At 40.4% G+C, this 23847-nt stretch overlaps 3 protein-coding genes across 11 annotated transcripts in view; all 3 read right to left on the bottom strand.

The window, feature by feature from the left end:
- Nucleotides 1-561, bottom strand: part of TBCD (tubulin folding cofactor D) — a 131272-nt gene extending 130711 nt beyond the window's left edge. The window contains exon 1 of one of the 2 annotated variants that reach the window (XM_082326585.1): nucleotides 441-561. The gene's annotated coding sequence lies outside the window, so the exon portion shown is untranslated. The remainder of the gene's footprint in view (nucleotides 1-440) is intronic. The other variant, XM_082326586.1, reaches the window with a different exon arrangement.
- FN3K (fructosamine 3 kinase) lies at nucleotides 497-13711 on the bottom strand. 8 transcript variants are annotated; one of them, XM_082326595.1, is made up of 9 exons: nucleotides 9902-11611; nucleotides 8984-9165; nucleotides 7773-7924; nucleotides 6434-6525; nucleotides 5130-5212; nucleotides 4120-4242; nucleotides 3200-3365; nucleotides 1798-1922; nucleotides 526-588 (listed from the first exon to the last, which is right to left on the bottom strand). In XM_082326595.1, coding segments are annotated over exons 1-8 (897 nt in total). In that variant the 5' UTR covers nucleotides 9903-11611; the 3' UTR covers nucleotides 526-588; nucleotides 1798-1824. The 8 variants fall into 8 exon arrangements, with proteins under 8 accessions (XP_082182722.1, XP_082182721.1, XP_082182717.1 ...); XM_082326596.1 differs by lacking the exon at nucleotides 1798-1922 and having other exon boundaries at nucleotides 497-588; XM_082326591.1 differs by lacking the exon at nucleotides 526-588 and having other exon boundaries at nucleotides 1272-3365; nucleotides 9902-10410; nucleotides 11610-11645.
- A 905-nt stretch (nucleotides 13712-14616) lies between these two features.
- FN3KRP (fructosamine 3 kinase related protein) lies at nucleotides 14617-21840 on the bottom strand. The gene is made up of 6 exons (XM_082326598.1): nucleotides 21691-21840; nucleotides 19235-19386; nucleotides 18356-18447; nucleotides 17785-17867; nucleotides 17260-17382; nucleotides 14617-16515 (listed from the first exon to the last, which is right to left on the bottom strand). The coding sequence occupies exons 1-6, from the start codon at nucleotides 21829-21831 to the stop codon at nucleotides 16177-16179; spliced, it is 930 nt and encodes a 309-aa protein (XP_082182724.1). The 5' UTR covers nucleotides 21832-21840; the 3' UTR covers nucleotides 14617-16176.
- Nucleotides 21841-23847: the final 2007 nt, after the last annotated feature.

The raw sequence follows: 23847 nt of genomic DNA, 5'->3' as shown, positions 1-23847 counted from the left end.
CGCCATGCGGCCCACCGCGCCCCTCCGCGGCAGGCACCGCGGAGCGGAGGCCCGGCCCGGCCCTACCCGCCGACGCAGCCGTCCCGCACAGCGGGCGGCTCTCGGAGGTGGCGAAGACGCCGGCGACGGCAGCGGGGACGGCGGGCGACGCCCTCACCCCCGAGCCGGGCCGGAGGCGGGAGCTCCCGCGCGCATTACCCCGGCAACGGCCGCTGCGCTCCACAGCGCCGGCCCCGCGCGCGCCGCCGGGCGCAACCTCCCTCCTACGGGGCGCCGCGCGGGACGAAAGGCTGCAGCGACGGCTGCGCTCCCGCGCGCGGCTCCGCCCCGCCGCCGCAGGGCGGGCGGGCGGCTGAGGGGAGGCGGGAAGGCGGCGAGGTGCCGGCCTTCGCTTCGGAGCAGCCGGACCGGGCGTAAACCAGGGTAAGCGGCTGGTTTACCTTTCCTCAGGGAGCTGGGGAACGGCCCTCTCTCCCGGCGGGAAGGGCTCCCCCGAGTTTTCCTCTCAAGTCGTTTGCACAGGTTGCAAAACGCGCGTGGAAGGCAGCTGGGTTACGCCGTTATCCATGACCTTCTCCGTTTCTCACCCTACCCACGCCAAAACATTGAATTACATGGTTACTATAAAAACTCAGTATCTAAATCTCATAAAATTCTGGAAACAAAGTTTGAATGCTGAAAGCTACAACTACAGAAAAAAAAGGAAGGGAAGCAAGCGAGCAGACTCGACTGCCTGCCCCCTCACAGCAGTTACTATCTCTCATGCCAGATTCTTTCCCGTTAGCTTTCTCGGGAAGATATTTTGTGGTATCTCAGCCCAAGACGTACCGCATCGCCATCCCCTCTCCCACGCACTTTCCCCCTAGCTACCGAGGATTTGACCAGATAACAGCACTACTTTTCCAATTCTCTCTTGACACATTGCCAACACTAGAAAACTAAAGTAGGGGTCTAAAGTAGATGTTTACTAAGTCACCTCAGGTTACCTTTTTACTTAATAGAAAATAAACTGGAAGGATCAGACCAGCTGGCAAACTAAAACGGGTGCTCAGGGTGAGATGAGCCACCTTCAGAGGCGCTCGTTTCACTCCACCGATATAAAGGGAGTTCGGGGAGACAAGTAAGTCTGGCCAGGACGTTGGGACAGGTAACTCCTCTTGCCCCGTATCCAGCAGCTCCATCCATACCCAAATACCGCATATCTTCAGGCTCAAATTCATTAAAGCAAACCACAATCACAAAATGCAGGTACACCAAAGGCCTAGTTTCTGCAAGGCAAGTATTTTATTTGAGAAGGAGAAATCTTAAGTTCATGTGTACTTTCCAATGTAATACACGTATTTTTGTTAATAATAAACACTAGTACGCATGCACTTTGCTGTTTTCTCAGACCTGGATCTTCGAGCCATCAGCTACAATTTCAGCTGTATTCAAACTCTATTATTCCACTTTTCCACTGTTAAAATTGTATTAAGTGTTATAACCACACTGTTACAACTTCCCCTAATTGTAGTCCAAATTCTAAGGAAGTACAAATTTTTAACTATTTGTATTACGTTTACAGAGAATGAAATGCATTTTTTTAAATAGTATAAATTACAACATCTAACTTTAAAGTTTATGAAGTCTTTACAGCATATCCATTTAAAGCTGAAAAAAAGTCGAAACATTTGAGCATTTTTGAATATAACATTTTAGGTATTAGTCATGACAACCATCTGAAGCCTAAATACATAAGTTCAGTCATCCTTATTCAAATTTTCTGATTCACATAAGCATTTGTCAGACCGCACTTACATCTGCTTTCTTTACCACTTTCTTCCATTAAAAACCCATGGATTTGTTAATGTACTCTAGCTCACATTGTATGCCAATATCTTTGCTGCACAGTTTTCTCCCCAAATTCTCATTGCCTATGTTTTCTGTAAAAATAAAGCAGTTAGAAATATTAAAAAACATTATAAAGCCATCCAATTTGACACTGTTCCTTCAATAATCCAGCAGTGGCAGAACAGGCTAGCTTTGCCTACTGTACATTATTTTATAAAATTGAAAATACACCAAGCACCAACCAACACAGCAGCAATAGATGCTTTCTTGTCATCGGAACACTAAGCCTCCCTCCCACTTTTTGCTACCTTTTTACAAAGTTATTTAAATAATGTTACTATCATAGCCTAACACACTAAAATATCATACTAAAACTATGATATGTTATTATCAAACTTGTGTGGTAACAACCCACTTTGTGACCATACAGTTAATTACCAAGGAACTACAGAGACATCCTTTTTACAAAATACCACTGTAGTTTAATTTCTCATAGTAAGAGAAAAACAAAAGCATGTAAGTAAATTACATTAAATTAAAATAAATATTAGAAATCTTATTAATTATATATGCTTGCCAAGTGCAATCCAAAGGGCCTCGTCTACTCTTTAAATCAAAAAGAGAATGTTTTGATTTTCAGATTCATAGAATCTGATTTAAATTTTGGATCAGGACACTTAACATGGGAAAGGAAAGACAACAGAAACATAAATGGGAAAAGGGATGGAAACAGAGAGAGAAAACTAAAACAGACCAAAAAAGGGGACGGGTAAGGAACTGGCTGTCACTTCCAGCACCACAATCCCACAGCAGGAGCTCTCAATAACGAGCTGCTGATAGAGCAGCAGCAGAAGTGGCAAGATGCAAACAACTGCGGAAACGCAGCAGCTATGACGTGAGACGCCACGGAGAGCAAGGCTAGGCTGACTGTCATGTTACTTTGCCAACCGAGCGGAGTCTTCACAAACAATGCAGTCTTTTCCTTCAGCAGGTATGAATCTGTGCTAGTAAACTAGTGCATAAGTTAAAAATTACACAATCACCCTTAACATTTATAGTGAGGCTCAAAAGTGTACTAAGCCTTTTACGTGTCAGGTATTCTATCATCAACATTAATTCCTAGTTTGTGTTACTTCTGATAAGCAGGGGCTGTTCGTTACTAAGGGACTGTGTCAGAATTTCTCAAACCTACCTGGTTACTTTAGAAGTTTTCTCATTACATTTAGGGTAGATCCCCTGTACCCCGTCCCAAAATGGTTCCAGTGGTTTATGTAATTAAAGAGCTGATACAATTTGTTTCGTTTCTCAAATCCTGGAGCTTTGGGTATTTTACTGTGATAGGCAGAGAAAAAACAGCTGCTAAACCCACCAAACATTCCAGCAATGGCCAGCTCAAATTCTGAATGGCCATAGAAGGAAGCAGGGTCAAAGATAATTGGCCCGGAGTCGTCCTCAGCCACATTTCCTGCCCACAGGTCCCCATGCAGGAGAGCAGGAACAATTTCTACATCACAGAACATTTCAGGAATCTTTAGCTGAAAAAGCATGAAAAAACACATAACAATTAAAGAGTTTTGAAGAAAAAAATAAATAAAGTACTGTACTGTATAAGAGACTAAGCTGCCTGTTTCCAGTCCTCGTGGAGTGCTTTTGAGGTTGATAGCTACAAGCATAAACCTAAACTGTAAGCCAGTAATAAATGTTCTTGATTGTTCTTGACAGAGCTTAGCAAATCATTTAATTCACAGTCTAGTATCAACATTTAGTATTAAAGTATTGTTTCTAGACGTGGATAGTATTGGCTGTCACAAGAAATATAAACCAAATTTCATTTAAATTAAAAGGTTTCAGTGGCAAAAAGGGCAGCAGTAAACATCCATGCCAGTTAACCAGAATTAAGGAACAAATTTGTGATGTAGAGCTTGCAGAGGAATACGTTCCTGGCTGTTTAAGTGCTGCGTGGAGTGCGACCTGAACCGCAGTCTCAGCTGTGAGCCTGGGCCAATTAAAAAAAAAAAATCTGCTTACCTACTTTGTCACACCAAGTTCTTAGATAGGATTTGCCATCTTATTATTATTAGCTGTATTCCAAGAAATAAATGCCAGTGCTGAATTACAAGTTTATTTTCACTATCTATTAAAAAGCTGAAAGAGCAACATGAATTCTTTTCAGCGGACAGTGTTGTTGGACCAGCTGTGAAGCTAGTCCAGTTACTGCTGTTCGTTTAAAATTCCACTGATACATATTTTCTATCATTCTAAAAAACAGATTTAAGACACGGTTCATACTTTTAGCTGCGACCAAAGTTCTCTGGCTTCTCTGTCTCCATAATCTTTTTCAATCAAATCCAATTGAGCTTGGAGTCGGTGACGAATAAAGAAGGAAGGCCAATCACTCTGCCATTCATTCACCTAGAAAATATGACACAGAGGTTTGCAATAAACAATTTTAACATGTACATAGTCAGTATTAATAATACATAGATATCAAGTTAAAATGTTTGATGCTGACACAATGGCCTAGACAATGTTAGTAAGACCTACTCACAATGTTACGAGACATTTCATTGATTGTTCTTTGTGATGCTCTCTTCCGTGCTTAGGTGGGGCTGTCTTTAACATGAGATACAAGTTGAGGTTCTGGCTATTATAATTCATTCAAATTTTCTTAATGTATTTTAGAGGGAGAGTTTCTGGTGAGATCATTTCAGCTGGTCTATATTGTATTCCAAAATCTTTCTGGAAATGCAAAAGTATCCGTTCATTTTTATTGGGTAATGCATTTCTAATTTGGTGAAAAGTTGTGCTTAGCAAAGAGTTTGAGATATTGAACGTTCATTCAGTTAAACAGTAAAACGAAATTCTACCATGTGCAGAGCCAGCAAATGACTGATTTATCTCTGAGCGCCCCTTCCAATGTCTTATGTGACGTGTTGCACGATGAGGCTCTCTAACAGCAGTGGATTTCGCCATTTGAGATCCATATAGTAGCAGTTTAGAAAAAAACAAAACCAAGACACGGTATGTGAAGGGATACTTGTTTTACTAAGTATCACCAAGCTAAAGAACCACCACATAACTTCAAATTCTTATTCAATCCACTGCGTCTGCTCGCTACATGCATTGTAGCAAGCCACAGCCATTGAATAGCCATCATATTCCCTTCACTGTCAGGTCAGAATGAAACAGCGAAAACACAACTGTGATCGTAAAGCTGAAGGCCAATGAAACAAGCTTTTGTATAAGGAGTTTATGGAACTATATGAGTATGTGTTGGCTTTCACAGGCATGGAACATACCTGTGGTATATAACCACAGCAAGTGGCTGTGTGGAATCCAAACTTATCCACATACTGAGACTCAGAGTGACCTGCTCCTTTACCTAAGAAACAAAATAAATATTGGGAGTTTTGAGATCCTTACATAGTAAAGTCTGCAAACACAGAACTAAATTTCAGAGAAGAGGCGTACAAAATAATTTTAAGCAATAAGTTACACTTATTTCATGGTCACAACCCTCTCTAAAGGTGGAAAGAACTCTCTTAAACTTGAAGATACTGAATGGAAATGGAGGCACAATTAGTCACAGTTAGTGACTTTTCTTCGGATAAATGAGTTAGACATTCAGGAAGAGTCCAGATACCAGATTCGCAATCTACTGTTCCAACACTTGAATATGCTGTCATTAAACATGGCTTATTTTTGACTCATAGATTATTTGTGACCTGCCAGTGATTTAGCCTTCACTCAAAAACAATGGATTATAATATGTCCACCACTAAGAGTTGAAGCTGGTCCATCCCTGAAGTCATGGGAAAGACACAGACTGGTGGTTCAGATTTTAATACTAACAACCCTAAAAGAATAATTCTTTGTATAACTGCTTTTTTTTTTTCATTTACGCCTTAATCTACTTTCCAAAGAATGATGAAAGGTGTTTTCATTGAAGTCAACAGAAACTGTATCATGACCTTACACTGCTGAATTACAGCTGTCTTCAAAGAGCAGCAATTGTTGTACATTTTGCTACATATTTGAGTTAAAAAATGTAATCCCCAACATCTTTAAAGGGGAACTTAATTATGTGTTTACTAACTGGGACCATATTCCGTAATAAGTTAATTGTCTAAACCAACAGTAAACAAAAAAAGAGGATGTCTGTAAGGTCAAGAACATTTCAAGAGACTGATGGTACATGAGGCTGAAAAGTTTAACTGACACTGAAAAAGACAACTGGTCCAAATTTTCAGGATGACTTACGAAATGGTGAAAGCTCTATCAAATATTAGCACTATTTCTTACTAAATTTCAGTATCCGCATAATTTTATACAACAAAGTATATACAAAATGAAGAATTAAAAAAAGAAATTAATTTAGTTTTGTCAAGGTTAAAATGATATGTTTAAAAAAAATAATAGTAATTATAGCTCCTGTGTATATAATGTACATTTGCGAAGTGTGGCATAGGGACAGGAGGGACATATCTCATGAAACAGTGTCCCAGTATTGACTTTAATTATCATTAAAATTATAATGCAATACTGTACCACAGCCAAATTAATTATTTCATTTTTGGGTTAGTACATGATATCAATACTCTACCAATTGTGTTTCCCTCCTTTCTCAATTTCTCTCCAAGTTTCTGGTTATAAAGATGAAGATCTGCTATCTGCTCTCCAAGCTTTGAAGAATATCTGTAGGATCAAAAAACAAAATGAAACTGAAACAAGACAAGTGAACGAAATATTACAGGAAAAAAAAATATCAATTAAATATGACCAAGTATATTTTTGGCAAATGTAGAACCTTAATCAACTTCACAAGTACATAACAGGGAGCAAATGACTAGATAACAACTCTGAAAAAATGGGTTGTAACAGATAATAAAATGAACGTACGTCAGCGCTCTGGCAAGAAAGGTAAACAGAACACAAGGTTGTATAAACAGGAGCATGGAGTGCAGGAGGACCAAGTAATCATGCTTATCAGCTCCACATAAATAAGCAGAGAACAGAACACGGTATCTACTTTCAGGCCTCATACTTCGAGATCAGCTGAACGGCAATAAGAATGGTAAGTCTAAAAAGAAGCCATAGGTGAGGATTGAGTTGAGGTTGCTTAATGCTGAAGACAGACTACTGAAAAACAGTTAAAATATTGCACAGATATCTGAACAGGAGCTGCAAGGACGGAAGCAAATTTCTTCTTCATGCCCAGAATGGGTAGAAAATAATGGGTTTAAAATTGCAACCTGGAGGACTGAGGTAGATATTAGAAAAATCTTTCCTAGGAACAGTGGGATGGATGGGAATGGACTGTTTGGGGAAGCTGTGGAATTGCCGTTATCGTCCCAAGAAAAATAGATAGGTTGGACAAACAACTGCCGGAAGAGCCATAGGCATTACTATATTCCCCCAGAGGCCCGGAATGAAGCAGTTAACTCCTGAAAGCCTATGTTCTGGAGCCTCCTGAATTCCATGTTCAGGTTGGTTGACGGACAAAAAGGAACTTCATGTTATCTATCCATTTAGTTCTTCCTCACCCTAGTGCCTTTGACCTTGGTGACTGGCTTCAATCATTCTTGGCGATTATACTTAGAGAAGCAGAGGTTTCAAAAACACGAGCAGCCTATAAGTTTAAACAAAACCCATAGACTGGGAAAAGAAACTGAAATGAAAAATCTCATGATGGAAAGATGGGCTGAATTATCACATTCACTTGTGAAGGGGTGTATACACACACACACACACATATATAGCTACGTGTATATATATTTTTAATACGTACACATATACACACACAAACACGGATCTTGACAGATATAAGTTCCAGCTCTGAGAGAATAGAGGGGTTCTTCTCATGAAGTTTTCTGACTGACTGTAAGATGTAAGAAAATATGCCCCAAAACACAGTAAAAAGAAAAAGAGATGTACAGACATACTTGTTGAGGTGTTTCATCTTTAGGTACTCCATGACAAACATTGCTCCTCCTCCAGGTAGGTCAATTACTTTAATCGGCTGAGGCACTCTCACAATATTGGTTTTCTGGATAGCTTCCAAACTTGCCATTTCCCCTTCAAACATTTTCCTAGCCTGTCAAGGAATAAGAATATCCTTGGGCTAAACTATGGCTGTCTGCAACAAGTACTTTGGAAAAAATAGCCTTGTTTACAAAGTTACAAGGAGTTAATTAGTCTTGATAAAAGCATGTAGCTGCAGCAAGGTTTCAGTCCACACAGGGAGACTTGAGTACCTTAATTCTAACTCCTTTTTTTCCCAAATTCATTCCAGGGTAGTAGGATATGTCACATTTCTCCGTGATTTCCAGCTGCTTATGGAGATACCAAACTATTCAGACATAACACTATCTCTGAGGACAATACCCAAGACGACCTCCTTCAAAACCACAGATGACCACTACTAAATGAAGTCAAAGACCGAATCCTTAAACTGGTTCGCCTTTCCATGCAGGTCAATGGCCACCAGATGGAGATGACAGTACAAATATGAAGCCTGTACTCTACATTTTTGAAGCAAAGATGCTGTCCTTCACACCAGTTTTAGGATGTTTTTAATATTGATAAAGCAGATTTCTGATGCACTGTGTTGTTACAAAAAGCCATTGAGTACTGCATTCATTTAGCAATAGAAAAGTCAAGAACTTGGCCTGAAAAATTGCTAGAATTTTACTGCTAGAAATACAAAAAGCAATGGGGAAGTTTGAAACCTCTGTAGCTTTAAAATACATGAGTTTTAGCCCTGGCACTCTGTTTCCTCCCTCCCACTATCCTCCCAACTGAAACATGAAAAAGAATGCAGTGAATGCAAATTCAGCTTTAGACTTTTCCAATCTCTAAGTACTACAATAACAGCTCTGTATTTAGCCTCTTTTTTACATATTGCAAAGCCAATTCCTGTTGTTGAGGGTTATCACATTGCATTACACCTCATTTTGCATTAGCCAAACCTGCTGCATTAATACTTGATATAAAATAGACCACAGCTTTTAAAATAAAACTGAAAGGAAAACTGGAATAATTAAAAGTCAGCCTGAAAAGGCAGAACTCTAAATTATTAACAATCAGGTGCTTTTAAAATAAAAGGGTCTCTACATGCAATAATAATAGTAGTTAAATATCTGCTAGCATTAACCTGAGGTTTGTGGTTGATTTTAACAAATACTCGTCCACTGTCTGTTTCATAACCTTGGCCTTGGCTAATGTATCCTCCTCCCGAGCCTCCAAACGCCTTCAGAACGGAAGTTTTCAATTCTGTTTTCAGGATTTTTTCCATGGTGATTTCCAGGCTGCTGCAGCTGCTTTCTGCTAAATCCACTGCAAAACAAGATTAAAGGTTTGGGTCCTTCTTTCACTGTCACTCTGCTATGAGGTAGAGAGGGCCACCCACCAAATAAAAAAAAAAAAAAAAAATAGCAGCCAAAAAAAAAAACCAAAAAGGCAAATCCAGAGATACTGTTTCAAAATGCTTTGTTTCCCATGGGCTAATAAAAATCTTCATAAATATTTGCTAGAATAAAATTGAGAGGTGTGTCCTGGGTCCTCTCTCAACTGTGCTGAGAGCTGCTGGTATTTGTAGTTTGGACCCGTTTTTCTTTTTTAAGCTCTGTGATCGCATTGGTAGAAGACGTCATTTTTAAACCGATCCACTAGAGGGAGTTTAAACGCAACAATACAAACTGCGCACGTCTTGTGTTGTGCTTATTCAAGACATGAAAAACAAAGCTGCAGTCCATAAGGATGCAATTAAATCATGCTGCTGACCGTAAGTCAGCCACCAGAAATACGTGGAAAGGTCGGTGAGTTTTTTCTCTGCTTGCAGTTGCTGCGTGTGGACTGGAGTTCTGTTGTCATCCCTGAGCTCTTGAGAATGCTTTCCCTGCTTGGCACGTAATTCCATCTCTTGTAAGAGACAGTCAAAAGATTTTTATTGCCTGAAATTACTCTCAAGTCAGTGAGATAGTAAGGTGCTCAGGGCTGGACATCAAGTGAAAATTCATAGTAAAAGCATCAAGCTGGTAACACAGAAATTTGGGATGCTGTTCCTACATACTTCTCCAGATTTAACGGGATCTTTAGGACGTCATTTCAGCTTTTTATCTCCTTTCACAATCTGTAACACAGAGAAAGATCCCGTGGGTACTACTGAATTTAATCATTTCACACTTGCAAAGTGCACTGACACCCTCAGGTATAAAGCGGAAAACCTTTAAAACATGTTGTCATAACCCAGACTCTACAATATTTCTTTTAATAAAGTCTGTATAAAGATACCGTATTTGGTTAGGTGGCTACAAGCGACTCCTAGCACAGTTCAATCCATGGAAGAGGCTGCAGTTCTTGTTCTCACTTGGAGCAGCAATGCCTACCATCTCCCCAGGGAATTTCTGGATCTTGTTGCCACTGTTACTCTTTCCTCTCATGCATTTCTCTCTCTTTTCACTACTTGTTTGTATTGATTCATATAAGCTGCTTGGTTTTGACAGAGAAAGGAATGACTACGGGACAAATACTGGCTTCATTTAGGTAGGCTTTTCACCACACTCACAAATGGTTCCAGTCCTACATGGAGTGAAAAATATTGGTATAGTACAAGTTATTTCTCAAACAAGTAATTTCTCATAACATAGCTCCTTACGGTACACGGAGCAGCTGGAACATAGCCAATTTGTCCCTTTGAGGTCTGCTGAGGAGGAACTTGTCTAACAACCAGATTTATTTGAGCAGAACATTGCTTACAGAGTAAGAGCACAAGCTGGAAAAGTGCAGCTTGTGACCTGGACTCAGAAACAGTGATTCAAATACAGAAGAGTACTCAAGAACAGCAAGAAGCCACATTCAAGATTACGTATCTTGGTTGGGCCTTTGCATTATACATCTGAAGTAACCAGTGACTGCTTTGGCAATCCTTCTACAAAGTCCCGCTGTAGTATTTTATAACCGCCACATCACCTATATACTAACTGTAAAATAGATCATTCACAAAATAGAGCTACAGAAAGTAATGTTGGGGAGAGGCAGAGAAGAGTGAGCACTTACTGTAGGAGTCTCTAGTAGTTTGTCCATACACTCTCATGGAGCATTTGGGCCTAGAAAGTGAGCCACAGCTGCTAAAGCAAACTACGCCCGGACTTAAAGCTTAAAGCGTAAGGGCTCAGCATCTACATTAAATCACAGTAAAGCAGTGCACGTGCACTCAGAGCAACTTGCTTTTGGACAGTCTGAGGCAGTTAGTTAATATGACTCATATGACTGATTTCTGGATAGTGAAAACGCCAAGCAATTTGAATTTCAGGATATATGAAGCCCTGCAGAGTACCCTACTATTAGAGCAATGGTCTCCAACTGCTGAAAGGGGGAATCATACCCTAGGTTGCAATGGAGCACCTGGGGAAAGGAAGAAAGTTTTTTGGCAACAAAATAAATGGCAATGAGCAGGGAACCTTATTTCTGCATAGTGAAAGATACCTTAGTTCATTTTTCCATTTACCTGTTAAGGGAAAAAAAAACAAAAAAAAAACCAAACCAAAAGCCCCCAGAAAACCAAAATAAACAAGGAGAATGGATCTTCATCCACAATATTACTACTGAACCCCAAATTTTTGCACTCTAGTATGCCATGGACTTCTCTGCTACGATTTCCAGTGAAGATGCCAATAGTTACCGACTGTAACAGTTCTTTCAGCATTCTGACATTTTATTTTATTTTTGGGTAAACCAGAAAAAGGACTGTGTTAACCCAAGTATATTGCATCACTTACACAGTAGCCAAGAGACAGGAAAGCCTTCTGTTTGCTTCCACGCTGGATCAATATTTAACTAGTAACGCAGAGGTGAAAGGCTTGGTTTCCTAACATTTTTGTTCACGTTGTTTCCACTCAAGCAGCTCCAAACAGCATCGTGTCAAACACTGGAAGTAAAACAACTCAAAAGCATCCCAGATGGGCTTGAAGGAACAGAGTGCTTGAAAATACCCGCTGGCAGGTCCATGAAACCTCCCGCCGCGAGCAATTCAGCACCACGGCCAGATCCCACAGGAGACCGCCGAGTTGCGTCCGCGCGACGGGAGAAGACGGCGAGGAATTACGAAGGAGCATTTATGTGAGTGCTGTGGGGCTCCGGGTTTAAGACCTATCCTCAGGGTTATGCTTGTAGTGGAGTTGGTAACTGTTGAGTTTCCCCGTTCTTTTCTTCTCATTTTGTTCACAACTGCTTCTAATATGTTCGTTTTCAAAGACTGTCCAAAAGACAGATATCCCCGTGCAGACCAATGAGAAAAAGATGGTTTACTTATCCTCTGGGAGTAACAGTAGCTAAAGAATCATAGGAAACGACCTATATAGAACAGTGTAACCCAAGAGCAAGAAAAGACTTTCTATCATAAAACCTCCCTTCCTTTGACAGAAGTTATAGTTTCTCAGTAAAAAACTATCCAAGGACAAATAATTCAGAGCTCCCTTAACCCTGTAGATCTGATCTTCAGTATAACTGCACAGGCTGCAGCTCTGTATACAGTATCAACCATGTCTTGGGAGATTTCAGTGAATTCTTGGAGATTTCATTGAAAAATGTGTTGAAAAGTAATTAACTATTATTTTACAAAGAAAAACAATAAAGCTATTGTGATTCTGATGTGGCTTAGTTACCAGAAATATATTTTCCCCTTAAATCTTTTGTCACAAACAGTGCCTACAGGACAAGCTAATTATATACCACTTCCCACCTGCTTTTACTTCTGCTAGAACAGTCCAGCATCACTTAAAATCACCAGATCAGCAACTGGAACAACAGTGGAGATGAAAAGCGGGGAGAAAAACAGTACTAGAGTGCAACATTCATGCCTGCAGGCAGCTTTTGCAGATGGCAGCAGTGCATGAGAATGAAAACAAAACAAAACAAAAATATCACACTGAAATGTAGGGTACTCCAAGCAATTCAGCAGAAATACGGGTTCTTGCAGAGGTTCAGAATGGATGTATTTTCACAATGAGGACGGTCAAGCCATGAAACAGGTAGCCCAGAGAGGTTGTGCAGCCTCCATCCTTGGAGGTTTTCAAGACCAGACCACATAACGACCTAAGTAAGCTGGCCAGTCCTCGTAGCTTTAAGCAAGAGATTGAACTAAGAGACATACTGAGGTATCTCCCAACCTGAATTTTCCTATGATCCTAAGCGGAGTCCAGATTTCCAAGTTTGCCTTCCCCTAATTCCTCTCCTAGGCAGAAGCTGATGTTATTAAAATTATGCACAATCATATCCCAACCTACTAATTAATTCCTTAAGGAATTAATTTCAACATTTAGTTTAAGAAAAAAAGATATAAAGAGATCTGGTTTTCAAAGTATTAAAAATAAATGCCTTGAGATGCTTTACTCTACACATGCCATACATGTACTGTGATCCATCTTGAGAAAAGACTTAGAAGCATCATGAGAGGATATTACAATTTTTTACAATATACAAATACACGTACACTGTATATTTAAGAAAAATTTAGTGGTTCTTTTACCCTTTTTCCTTTTACCTTTTTCTTTTAACCTTTTCATACAAATAGGAATGGACGGTCAGCAAAATTATGATACAGAACCAGGAAATACGGAATGAGAGCATAGGTACAAGGAAACATGCTCGCCAGATTAAGAATGCACGGAGGGAGCCAAGAGAAAGGAATACACAAGAAGGAAAAGCAGAATGCATTAGCTTTAACCTGTGAGAGATAAAGAATAACAAAGGCACACCTGGAACACAGAACGCAACAAAATGATCAAAGAGAATTCAAAGAGCAGTGCAGAACTATACAATACGTAAGGAAAAACACATTACCTTACAGAACTGCAGCAATATCCTCTTCAGGGTCCACCAGCAGCCTGCCTTCAGAAGAGAAGATCTCATCCTTTTCTCCATTCTCTGATTCAACTGCTGTCTATAAGAACTCAAAACCAAGGGATCCATGGTACAGTAGAGCTTGCTATTACAATCCATTTGTATTCCTCTTTACACCCCTTCCATTTTTAATTGTAGCACAAGACAGCTTTGAAAAAGTGAGCATAAGATCCCTTAAATTAAAATTCCAAATACAATTGTTTCTATTTACATAACCTGCATACAACACAATTTCCCTTCAATCATAAAAATATTTTGATTCAGTTCTATTGGGAGAAGGTGATCTTTGAAGACTTACTGTTTATCACTCAAGTCTATGACAGAAAATCCACCTTCGTTATCACTTTTCACCTTCTAATGATAAAAAGTATTTAGGTATTTTAGCAAAATAAACATGTTGATTTGTTGAAGATTTGTAAACAGAATGACCTTGTTAAATAACTTCTAACTTTATTATGAAGGCATAGGGAAATGAGCAGTTAAAGGATCTAACCAGATTGACTGCTGGCTAAAATCCCACAGCATTTCTTCAATCAGCTGCACTAAGCAGCGTGAAGTTTGGGTGAATGGGATAAGGATATGGGCACGGACATAACATTTCATCAACAACATCCCAACAGCTGGTACAATACATCTGAAGGCACAGATAGGACCTCAAATGATACAGTAACCAAACAGCACATAAATTTTCTTCAGTGATACGCTGCTCCAGATTAAAATCCATGACCACGTTCCCATCAACACCTTTGTTGACCATAATTGTCTAACGAACTAGGGACCTTTAACAGGTTAGAGCGAGTAGCTCCCCAAGAATGGACGCAAGCTGTAAGGTTTTAATTCAGAAAACAGAGACAACAATCGTCAACTGGGAAACTTTTTATTTAAGCATCAAGGTAAAAGTAAAAGCTATTCTACCAAGCAAGGCTTTAAAACTTTTTGTCGCAAAAGTTAAACAGCCAGGGAGAAGAGTAGTAGAATTAAGGAGAGAAAGTTATATCAAGTGACAGTCTTCTCTAAACTTGCTTCCAATTCTTATAACTGCAAAACCAGCAACTAAAAAACGCTCAGTAATCTGCCAAAATCCAGTGAAAAACATTTTTAATTAATTAAAGTCATTCCCAAACACTCAAAATGCATGTTAGGAATCATGCATCTCTCTCACCTACCTGGTACGCTTGCACTGAAATATCATTACCAGCCTACATCAAAAAGAGTACAATTTTAGTATTACCATCTTGTAGGTATAAGAAACAGCTAGTCTGCAAAGCTGTCGTTAAAGAACTTCTGACAGTGGTGTAGAGCTGCTGTTCTGTGAGTTACATTTTCACTTCCTTTGGTTTCATGTCTCTTATCCCAAGAGCTACAAAGTGCACTTAGTGGGGACTGAAGAAAAACGTTAGCTTATGGCACCTGTAGTCTGAACTAAAGAAAATTTATGTGAAGCCTATACCATGACCAGACGGCATTATCCTGTGGGCAATGACAACAGTCAATACATCTTCTGTTCGTGTTAGTGAGAGAGTACATCTCCACAGGATGTGTACACGTACAGTCTCTTACCTGAAAAGATCTTTAAGAATGCACACTATTGGACAAAAGCATAATCCAAAAAAGAAGAGAGAGCTAGTTATGGTGAAAAAAAAATTGCTATAGATAAAAGCCCACTGACCAGCAAGCACAGAACAGCCTACAAGAATGCCATGAGGCACCAAAATGCACATGCCAGAAAACATTGTATTTTCACACAGCTTTGTAACAACAGGAAGCAGTCTCCATCCAACAGAATCACGTTAACATAATGAATAGCAAGTCCAAATAATTTTTCACAGTTCCCATTATATAATTTTCTTGTTGACTTTCAAAATATTTTGTTAACATTGTTTTCATGCACATAACTAGACGTGAAGAGCTGAAAGAGCCTGAGAAATCTATCATAAAGGGCAGAGGGGTGGGGGACAGCAAAAAGCAATGAGCAACTTTTTTAACCATCTCCTCAGTAACTGAGAACGGCAATTTTCCATTTCACAAACACTTCTCTAATGTTTTCCACTAGGGTGCAAGTGCAAACCCTGGTATTTCTCTACTCTGAAGCACAATTGGTCCCTAACAGGGAACTTCTTCCAAATAATTTACACCCGAGTGCTTGATTTGTATTAACTTGCCTAGTCTCAAGCATACAATGCTTTCTTGACACCAACAGATCTTTCGTGCCACGGAATAAATTCCTTCCTTAGATATTTCCCTCATAAAGGTATTCCCAACTATCCTAAGAAGGGACGACTATGTTACACCTGGTATTCAGCAGGACTCACTGATTCTAGGTCTTTAGCTGTGCAACAAGGTCAAGGGTCTAGCAGCTTTTTTTAACATTACTACGACTGTAGTTGCACCGCCAAGGATGGGGTTTTCCAAGCAACACAGGAAGTATTCTGCTTAAGCAGAAAGTCACTTTATGAGGTTTCTCATAATGTTTAGAGAAGACCCTCTGTACCCTGTGCCAAAATGGTTCCAATGGTTCATGTAGTGAAAAAGTTGATAAAGCTTTAGGCGTTTCTCAAACCCTGCAGCTTTGGGAATTTTACTGTGATAAGCAGAGTAAAAAGAACTGCTGAAGCCACCAAACATCCCAGCTATTGCAAGCTCATACTCTGAATGGCCGTAGAAAGAAGCCGGATCAAAGATAATTGGACCAGAATCATCCTCAGCTACATTTCCTCCCCAGAGATCTCCATGCAGGAGAGCAGGAACAATCTCTATGTCACAGAACAAACTGGGTATCTTCAGCTGCAGGGGGAAAAAAGCAAGACGTGTAAGTACTGCATTTTAAGGTGAATGATTATACAGTTTTATCTGCATACATGCAGAGCACGAATTGAAACTTCTTAAAAGTCCGTTAAAAAAAAACATAACTTGAAGCAGCATAAGACCTAGTCAACAGAGATGCTGAGAAAATCAAGAGGATTTCTATTTTTCATAAAAGCCAGCAGCTGAAGAATAGTCATCCAAATGTTTTTTAGCACTAAGAAAATAAAAAATTAAAACTGCATTCAGTGCTGCAATATTGACCAGCTTTAATAATAACAACAACCACCCACTTCATCATTAGAAGGCTCAGGAATCTCTCCCCAACCTTGAAGGGATTTCTACAACGTAGTACCCAAACAGCTAATAGTGCAGTCACTTAATCGCATGCAAACCATAAATGACTAGATAATGTGCAGAACAGTACTCCTTATACACATTTCTCATCATGAACATGTTACAGGGAATGAGAAATGTGAACTTGATCTAGTATTTCGCAAACAGCAAAGCAAAGTGCTATCTGGCACACATTCACTTTGGAATATCAGCATAGGGTGATGTGGCAAAAGCCATTATACCTTAGAATAAAGGGCATTTTAATCCCTAAAAGCTGGAGACTTACGAACAGACCCTGGAGCATAGCAACAAACAGCAACTTGGTTTTATGAAAAGAAAATCTAAACAACTGATACCTAGCTATCACTGTAATGTGAGAATTTCTCCTACCTGAAGTTGTGCCCAAAGTTCTCTTGCTTCCCTGTCTCCTGAATTCTTTTCAATCATGTCCATCTGGGGCTGGATTCTTTGCTTGGCAAAGAAAGTCACCCAGTCATTCTGCCAGTCATTCACCTGAAGGAACAGGGTTGCAGATATTAGTTCTACACGACACAAAAAACAGATTTTCTTCTTTTTCAAATAAAGCTTTAGAGGATTATACAGCCTTTGTGTTGATACCATCCAGGACAGTAAATGCTACCATTTAATAGACTGTTACCTTAAAACATTAAATTAGGGGAATAAATAATTTTCTCTAAGCGATAAAACCCAAGCAATTGAAGAGCTATGAATGTCCAATGCAGCTGTAAGTGCTGTCAAAGCACTACTTTCCTCAGCAGGCTGAACAATGTTTTTTCTTTTTATGACTCCACAGAAATAAATTAATTTCCATTATGATAATTTTGGCCCTTTGTGTGACTGAAGGGAAAATAAGATAAACTTAAAATTCTATCAGTCTGATGAAGTACAACCTACCTGTGGAAGATAGCCACAGCAGGTAACTGTATGAAAGCCAAATTGATCCACAAACTGGACTTCCATTTGCCCTTGACCTTTACCTTTCAAACCAAAGACAAAAATCCAATACTAATGACAAGATTCTAAGCATCTACAATGCAAATGGACCTTAAAAACTACACAAGGGTACAATGTTGCTTCTACTGAGAATAAAAAAACCTGCACTCTCTTTGTTACAACGGTCATTGCTGTTGGTTTTTAAGTTTAAAGCTTGACGTAAAGCAGCTATATTATAATCTTCATAATCATATTTTGAGGTAGCATATCTCCCCTGATACCTTGTCCTTGTAGAAACTGTGGTTTAGGATCCCAAGGGTCCCAAACTGAATAAATGTTTTGCTTACAGAGTTCCAAACAGAGCAAACAAAACCAAAACCAAGACCCCCCTGCCTGGTGTTTCGTCCAAATCTAGTTTCATAATACCTTTAGTGGAAGAAGATGAACTTATCCTGAAATAACAAAAGCTATTTTATCTATTTTGTAGATTATTATTAACTAGGTTAAATTTGCAAACAGCTGTGTACTGTACCAACTGTGCTCTCTTCTTTCTTCAGCTTCTCTCCAAGTTTCTGGTTATGAAGGTGGAGATCAGCCAGCTGTGTTCCAAGCTTTGCTGAATGTCTAAGAAACAAAAGCATTCTTAGCAACACTGACACATGAATGAATCCAGTTCTTGATATTCCAGGAATTACTTGAAAAGATTTATCAAGCAAGTAAAAGAAGTTCTGCATTCCTAACAAAGTACATTTTCAAAATATTCCAGTCATAAACACCTCCTCTTCCTATAAAGACTACATATTAACATAAAACAAAATGTACTTACACGGTTGTTTCTGACAACACTATTAAAAGTGAGCAGCAATCATAAATTTAGTAACAATGAGAAGCTATCAATTCTAATTTCTGTGTGATATCACTTCTACATGAACTTTCAGTAAGATATCTGCAAGAAAAGCGTGCACAACATGCTCAAGGTGAGAGTTGTAAAAATACTGAAACCAGGATTTATTCATTTGGGGAAGTACCTCTGCATACTCATGACAAGCAATATTAAACACTGGTTCTTATATCAAAGGCAAGTACACAAAACAGGTGATCAGGTAGGTCATTTTCCTTAGTGTAAAAAGGAACCTTACTGTAAAAATCACTAATTACCTAAAAAAAACCCACCAAACAAACAAACAAACACAAACAAAACCCACACTCACTTCTTGATGTATGATCAATTTGCTAGGTGAAGCATTATGAAGTATTTTATACAGTTCTCTGCTGTATAACTTCCCAAATACATCTCGACTTGCTTTAAAAAAAAAATTAAAACAAGTTTCCCCTCTGAAAACAAGTGACTTAATTGTCGTAATACTCAAAATTTCTAGTTAAAGGATCCAAAGATAATACTGTGTTTTACCTGTTTAAGCCTCTCATTTCTAAATGTTCCATCACAAACAGAGTACTGCCCCCAGGCAGGTCTATAACTTTGATTGGTTTAGGTACTTTTATTGTCTGCGTCTTCAAGATGGCTTCCAAACTTGCCATTTCTCCCTCAAACATTCTTCTGGCCTGCCAAATATTAAAGGAAAGCATTAGTTTCTATGAACACCAGTCATAGGTAAACAAAGCTCTTTCACAAAACCAATCAAGGCTGTAAATGTTAAATAAAAAACTTGGAGCAAGTGGTTATTGCATGTACAAGATACAGATAGATCCACACCACCAGACTTGACAGTAATTTTACAATTACAGAAATTTCACTTCATAAACCAACTCCATGGAAGTGACTCATTTTTACAATTACAGAGAATGCTAGAAACTAACTTAGAAAGTCTGTTTACTATTGAAGGAGTGCAAACTACATATATATAAAATGTAAGCAATATTAATGGATTATGCAGCAAATGTCTAAAAAGCTATGGGCAATATACATCATCAGTTGGGAGACTAGAAGAATGGTGCTGATATTCATAGTCTTCATGACTTTCCTGACACAGACTGCTTAGTAATATAGCCTGTCTTCAAAACAGTCTAATTTGCAGTCACAGACTGATTTTCCCTGGCCTACTTCTTTTGCCTCAGGGCGGGAAAGAATATCAGTGATAGCAGCCCAATGCCCCTTACCGCACTCGCACACAGAAGCCCTTAGAACCCAAGCCCCTACCAGCTGCATTTGCTTTGAAGACATTCTGAATTTAGGACCTATTTCTGCAACTGTTACCCACACCGAGTAAAATCTAATCTCTTGCATTGCTCCACTGACATCAGTGACACTAGTCACACAAAGAAACGCTACTCTAGAAGAGTTAGGCAGAAGTTACAGGAAAAGGGTATGTGGGAAATCTATGGTACCTGCTAAAAGCAAAAACAAGGAAATATGATTAATAAAATAGAAACAGAATACTAGCCCTTTAGTACTGATACACAAAAAACAGTCAAAGGACAATTTACAATAGGCATTGACTAAAAACTCCAAAGCCTACAGGAGATCAAGAATGAAGAACTGCTGAATTACTGAGCCATGAGATAGCTTTGTTCAGAGGAAATCAGTAAATACTGTATCTCTCTCTAAAGCATCATACTAGGTTAAGGTCAGCTGTTAACTTTAATAGAGTAAAAACCACAGTGTTTTCTAGAGAACTTTGTTTTTCTAAAGAAACTGCTGATATACACCCACCACTACACACACAGCACAGCATTATAATACAGTTTGGCAAAGCTTGCTTTAATCAGCACTCAGAATCCACACACAGGCAAAAGCATAGAAAATTAAATGACTACTGAATAGACAATCTATCCAGATCTTTTTTTTCCAAGCCCTATCTTGTAGCTAGCTGGATTGTATACCTAAATACACAACTAACAAAGGCCTAAGTGGAAGGGCTATATTGCTATCCATTCAAACCATTTTCAGTCTAACGTGAAGCAGGATAACCTTTGCATATTTTTCCATGTTACCACTTCAGTGCATCCATCCAGCTCCCTGATATGATCAGAAAGTGTAGACAAATTTGGAATAGATATAGTTACATATATGCTTTCAAAAACATTTGTTTACTATTAAAGGCAAACACAAGTTCTGACTTTTGTTTTTCCAGTGAAGCTATTCATTTGACAGACACAAGTGTAGAGTACCTTTAAAGTGAATTCCACCTGATCTGTGCTTTTGCAAATAAGGGTGCCATACAGGTATGTTGCATTATACTTATCTCTATCAAATGCAGATCTCTACCTTCTACAGTAGCTGGCACCAGCTATCGAAAGGACAAAGCAGAAAATCTTGAACAATTGTGGAAAAATATAATTGGGAAAAGCTCCTTCTTATGTGCAGGGAATTACTGGTTTTGTTACAACAAAGAAAGATGCATACCCTCAGTAGATAATGTTATACCCTCTAGGTTGCTCTCACAGCATATGCAGCCACAGTCATACCAGCATTACCCCAGCCATAACTGACAACGGCCCGCCGTTGTACTGCGTGCCCTAGACAAATAACACTGATACCGCAACAACGTCCCACCAGAGGTGCTGCTTCCCACCCCAGTGCCTACCCCCACCGCGGCCTCCCCGTTCCCGGGCACCCCCCCACAAACCAGGCCCCAGACTCACAGCAGCCGCCAGCCAGACCCTCACAGGGCAGAAGCCGCCAAACGAAGCCGACCTCTAACCCCAGCGGCAGGCCACCTCCCTCACACCAGCAGTCGAAATTTTACTGCCTGAGGCCAGCCGGCAAACCTCCCTCCATCCAGAAGAGGCCGGGGCCGGCTGAGGCCAGCCCGCCACCCGCCTCCTCAGCGCGACCGCCCTCACAGCCGCCTCCCCGCCCCGGGGTCCGCCACACGCACCCCACCCTGGCCCCCTACCCCCCCACACCTCCGCCTTGGAGTTGCTCTTCACGTACACCCGGCCGCGGTCCGTGTCGTAGCTCTGGCCCTGGCTGATGCAGCCGCCCCCGGAGTGCCCGGTCGGCCGGAGCACCGCGGTGCCCAGCTCCCGCCTCAGCGCGTCCTCCATGCTGCCTGCCCGGGCCAGCGCGGCACTGCGCCTGCGCCGCGCCGCCAACGGCGCGCGGGCCGGCGGGGCTGGCAAAATGGCGGCGGCGGGCGAGAGGCAGAGGTTGGCTAGTGGCCCGGGCGCTGCCGCGGGTACAGCCGGCCGCAGGGACTGGCCGAGGGTGAGGGCTGGGTTGTAGGCGCTGGGGAGGGGCTCGGAAGGAGCCGCTTCTTCTCGGGTGGGGGAGGGAGAAGCGTAAAATCGCTTTTCAGAGACAGACGGGGAGGAGCGGGGTGCTGGGCTGCCGCGGCCTGGCCTCAGGGCCTCGGGGAGGCGAAGCGGTTGTGGCTCCGGAGGAGGTGACGGGGCTTCCCCTCCGCGTTGCCTCCCGCTGCTGTGCCCGGGCAGCCGGGAGCGTCCCTCGGCCCGGTGGGGCCGGGCGGATGCTGAATAACGGCAGCCAAAACCCCAGCTCTCCTGGAACGTGTTTTGCACTGCAGAGAGCCTGTAAACGTGTTTTTGTTTGAGCTCATGTCCTTTGGGGCGTCTGGTCGGTTCTTCCAGAGGATGCACATGTCAAGGAAAAGATGTTGCAGTAGGGCAATATGTATAACAAAGGCAATGGATAGTAATTTTAAAATATTTGGATTAATTGTGCTTTCTGGCCATTATAAAGGTACATGCTCAAATTTATTCTGTTCTTCAACAATAACAAGAACAGCTTGCTATTATTGGACACTGGCCAGTGTAGGTCTGAAGTAAATTAATATGTTCTTTCCCGTTAGAATTTGTTAGTTATTTAGCAAGTAACTTCTTATTTAAAATACAAATTTCTAAGCATAGAAGCTGGAAGAGTGCCTGCTGATCTTTTACTCGTTTCTTTGTTAGTGTGAGATTGTGTACTTTCATTTTCTACTATTTTCTTAAACTTCTGTGGTTTCACTGGTTGCAATCACTAATTCATCTTTAGTTATTCCTGACTACCTCCTTTTTCACTATACTGATTTGTCTTGCTTGGGGTTTTTAAGTATTACTGTGCTGCCTGAGTGATTTAGACATCTGTGGATATAGATCTGTTTTTACATAGTAGTTTACACAAACAGCAGTTAAGATTAATTTAATGATGTGTAGTTTCAAATTCTTAACTGGATTTTGCTTTGGAAATTTTGGGGTTTAGTGCAGGAGGATTGCAGCTCAGCCTTCAAATAATTCCTGTGCAGCAGCAAAGTAGCAGGTGGTGAAAAGACTGAAGTTCATTTCCAGAAGTCTATGTACCTTTCCTTGTCAAGAGTTTCCATACAGCTTTATTTATTTATTTATTAATAATCTGGACTTTGTTCATGTAGAAACTGATGGTTTGAATTTGGCAGGATTTCTGGATCTACAGCAATCCAGGCAGACTTACCATGAATATTTTTGCTAGGCCTCTATGTGTCTGGCCATTTCTACAGAGCCTGAACAAAGCATCAGTGTGCTGCGTTTGCACCAATTCCACAATGTGTGAGGTATATTAGACTTATGAGATGTGTGGCACAGTCCTTGTGTGTGTGCGTGATGTATTTACTTAATTGGAAAGCACTTGATGGAAAAATGCTGTCAGGAGCCAATGAGCTACACATTTTGTGCACAAGAAATTTCACATCAGATTTAGTGCACGGACCAAGACTATTCATGTAGCAGCAGATTTGTACCAGAACCAGTGCTTTTTAGAAGCATACATTCACTGTCAGTCTAAAAAATCCTGAACTGACACGATAGCTGCAGCTTGGGCTTTTAGCCACTGCAGATATGTCATAAGCATGCTGAAGGTTGGTTGAATGGTATGTATTACCTTGCCTTTTTCCGTAGCAGAGCAGGTATCTCACTTAACAGTGTTGGCTGTAGAGGGCATTATAATTTGTGGATGTGACAGCGGTAGCCTAAAACCCAAGAACCTGTGGCTTGCTGAGAACCAGGGATAAATTAGTACCACAAGAGTATGGAAAGACAAATGAGAATATGTTTTTATATGCTGGAATCTGTTTTCTGCCACATATT

This window comes from Platalea leucorodia (assembly GCF_965183815.1).
Source record: "Platalea leucorodia genome assembly, chromosome: 14".
NCBI lineage: Eukaryota > Metazoa > Chordata > Aves > Pelecaniformes > Threskiornithidae > Platalea > Platalea leucorodia.
This window is presented reverse-complemented; position numbering and strand designations above follow the sequence as displayed.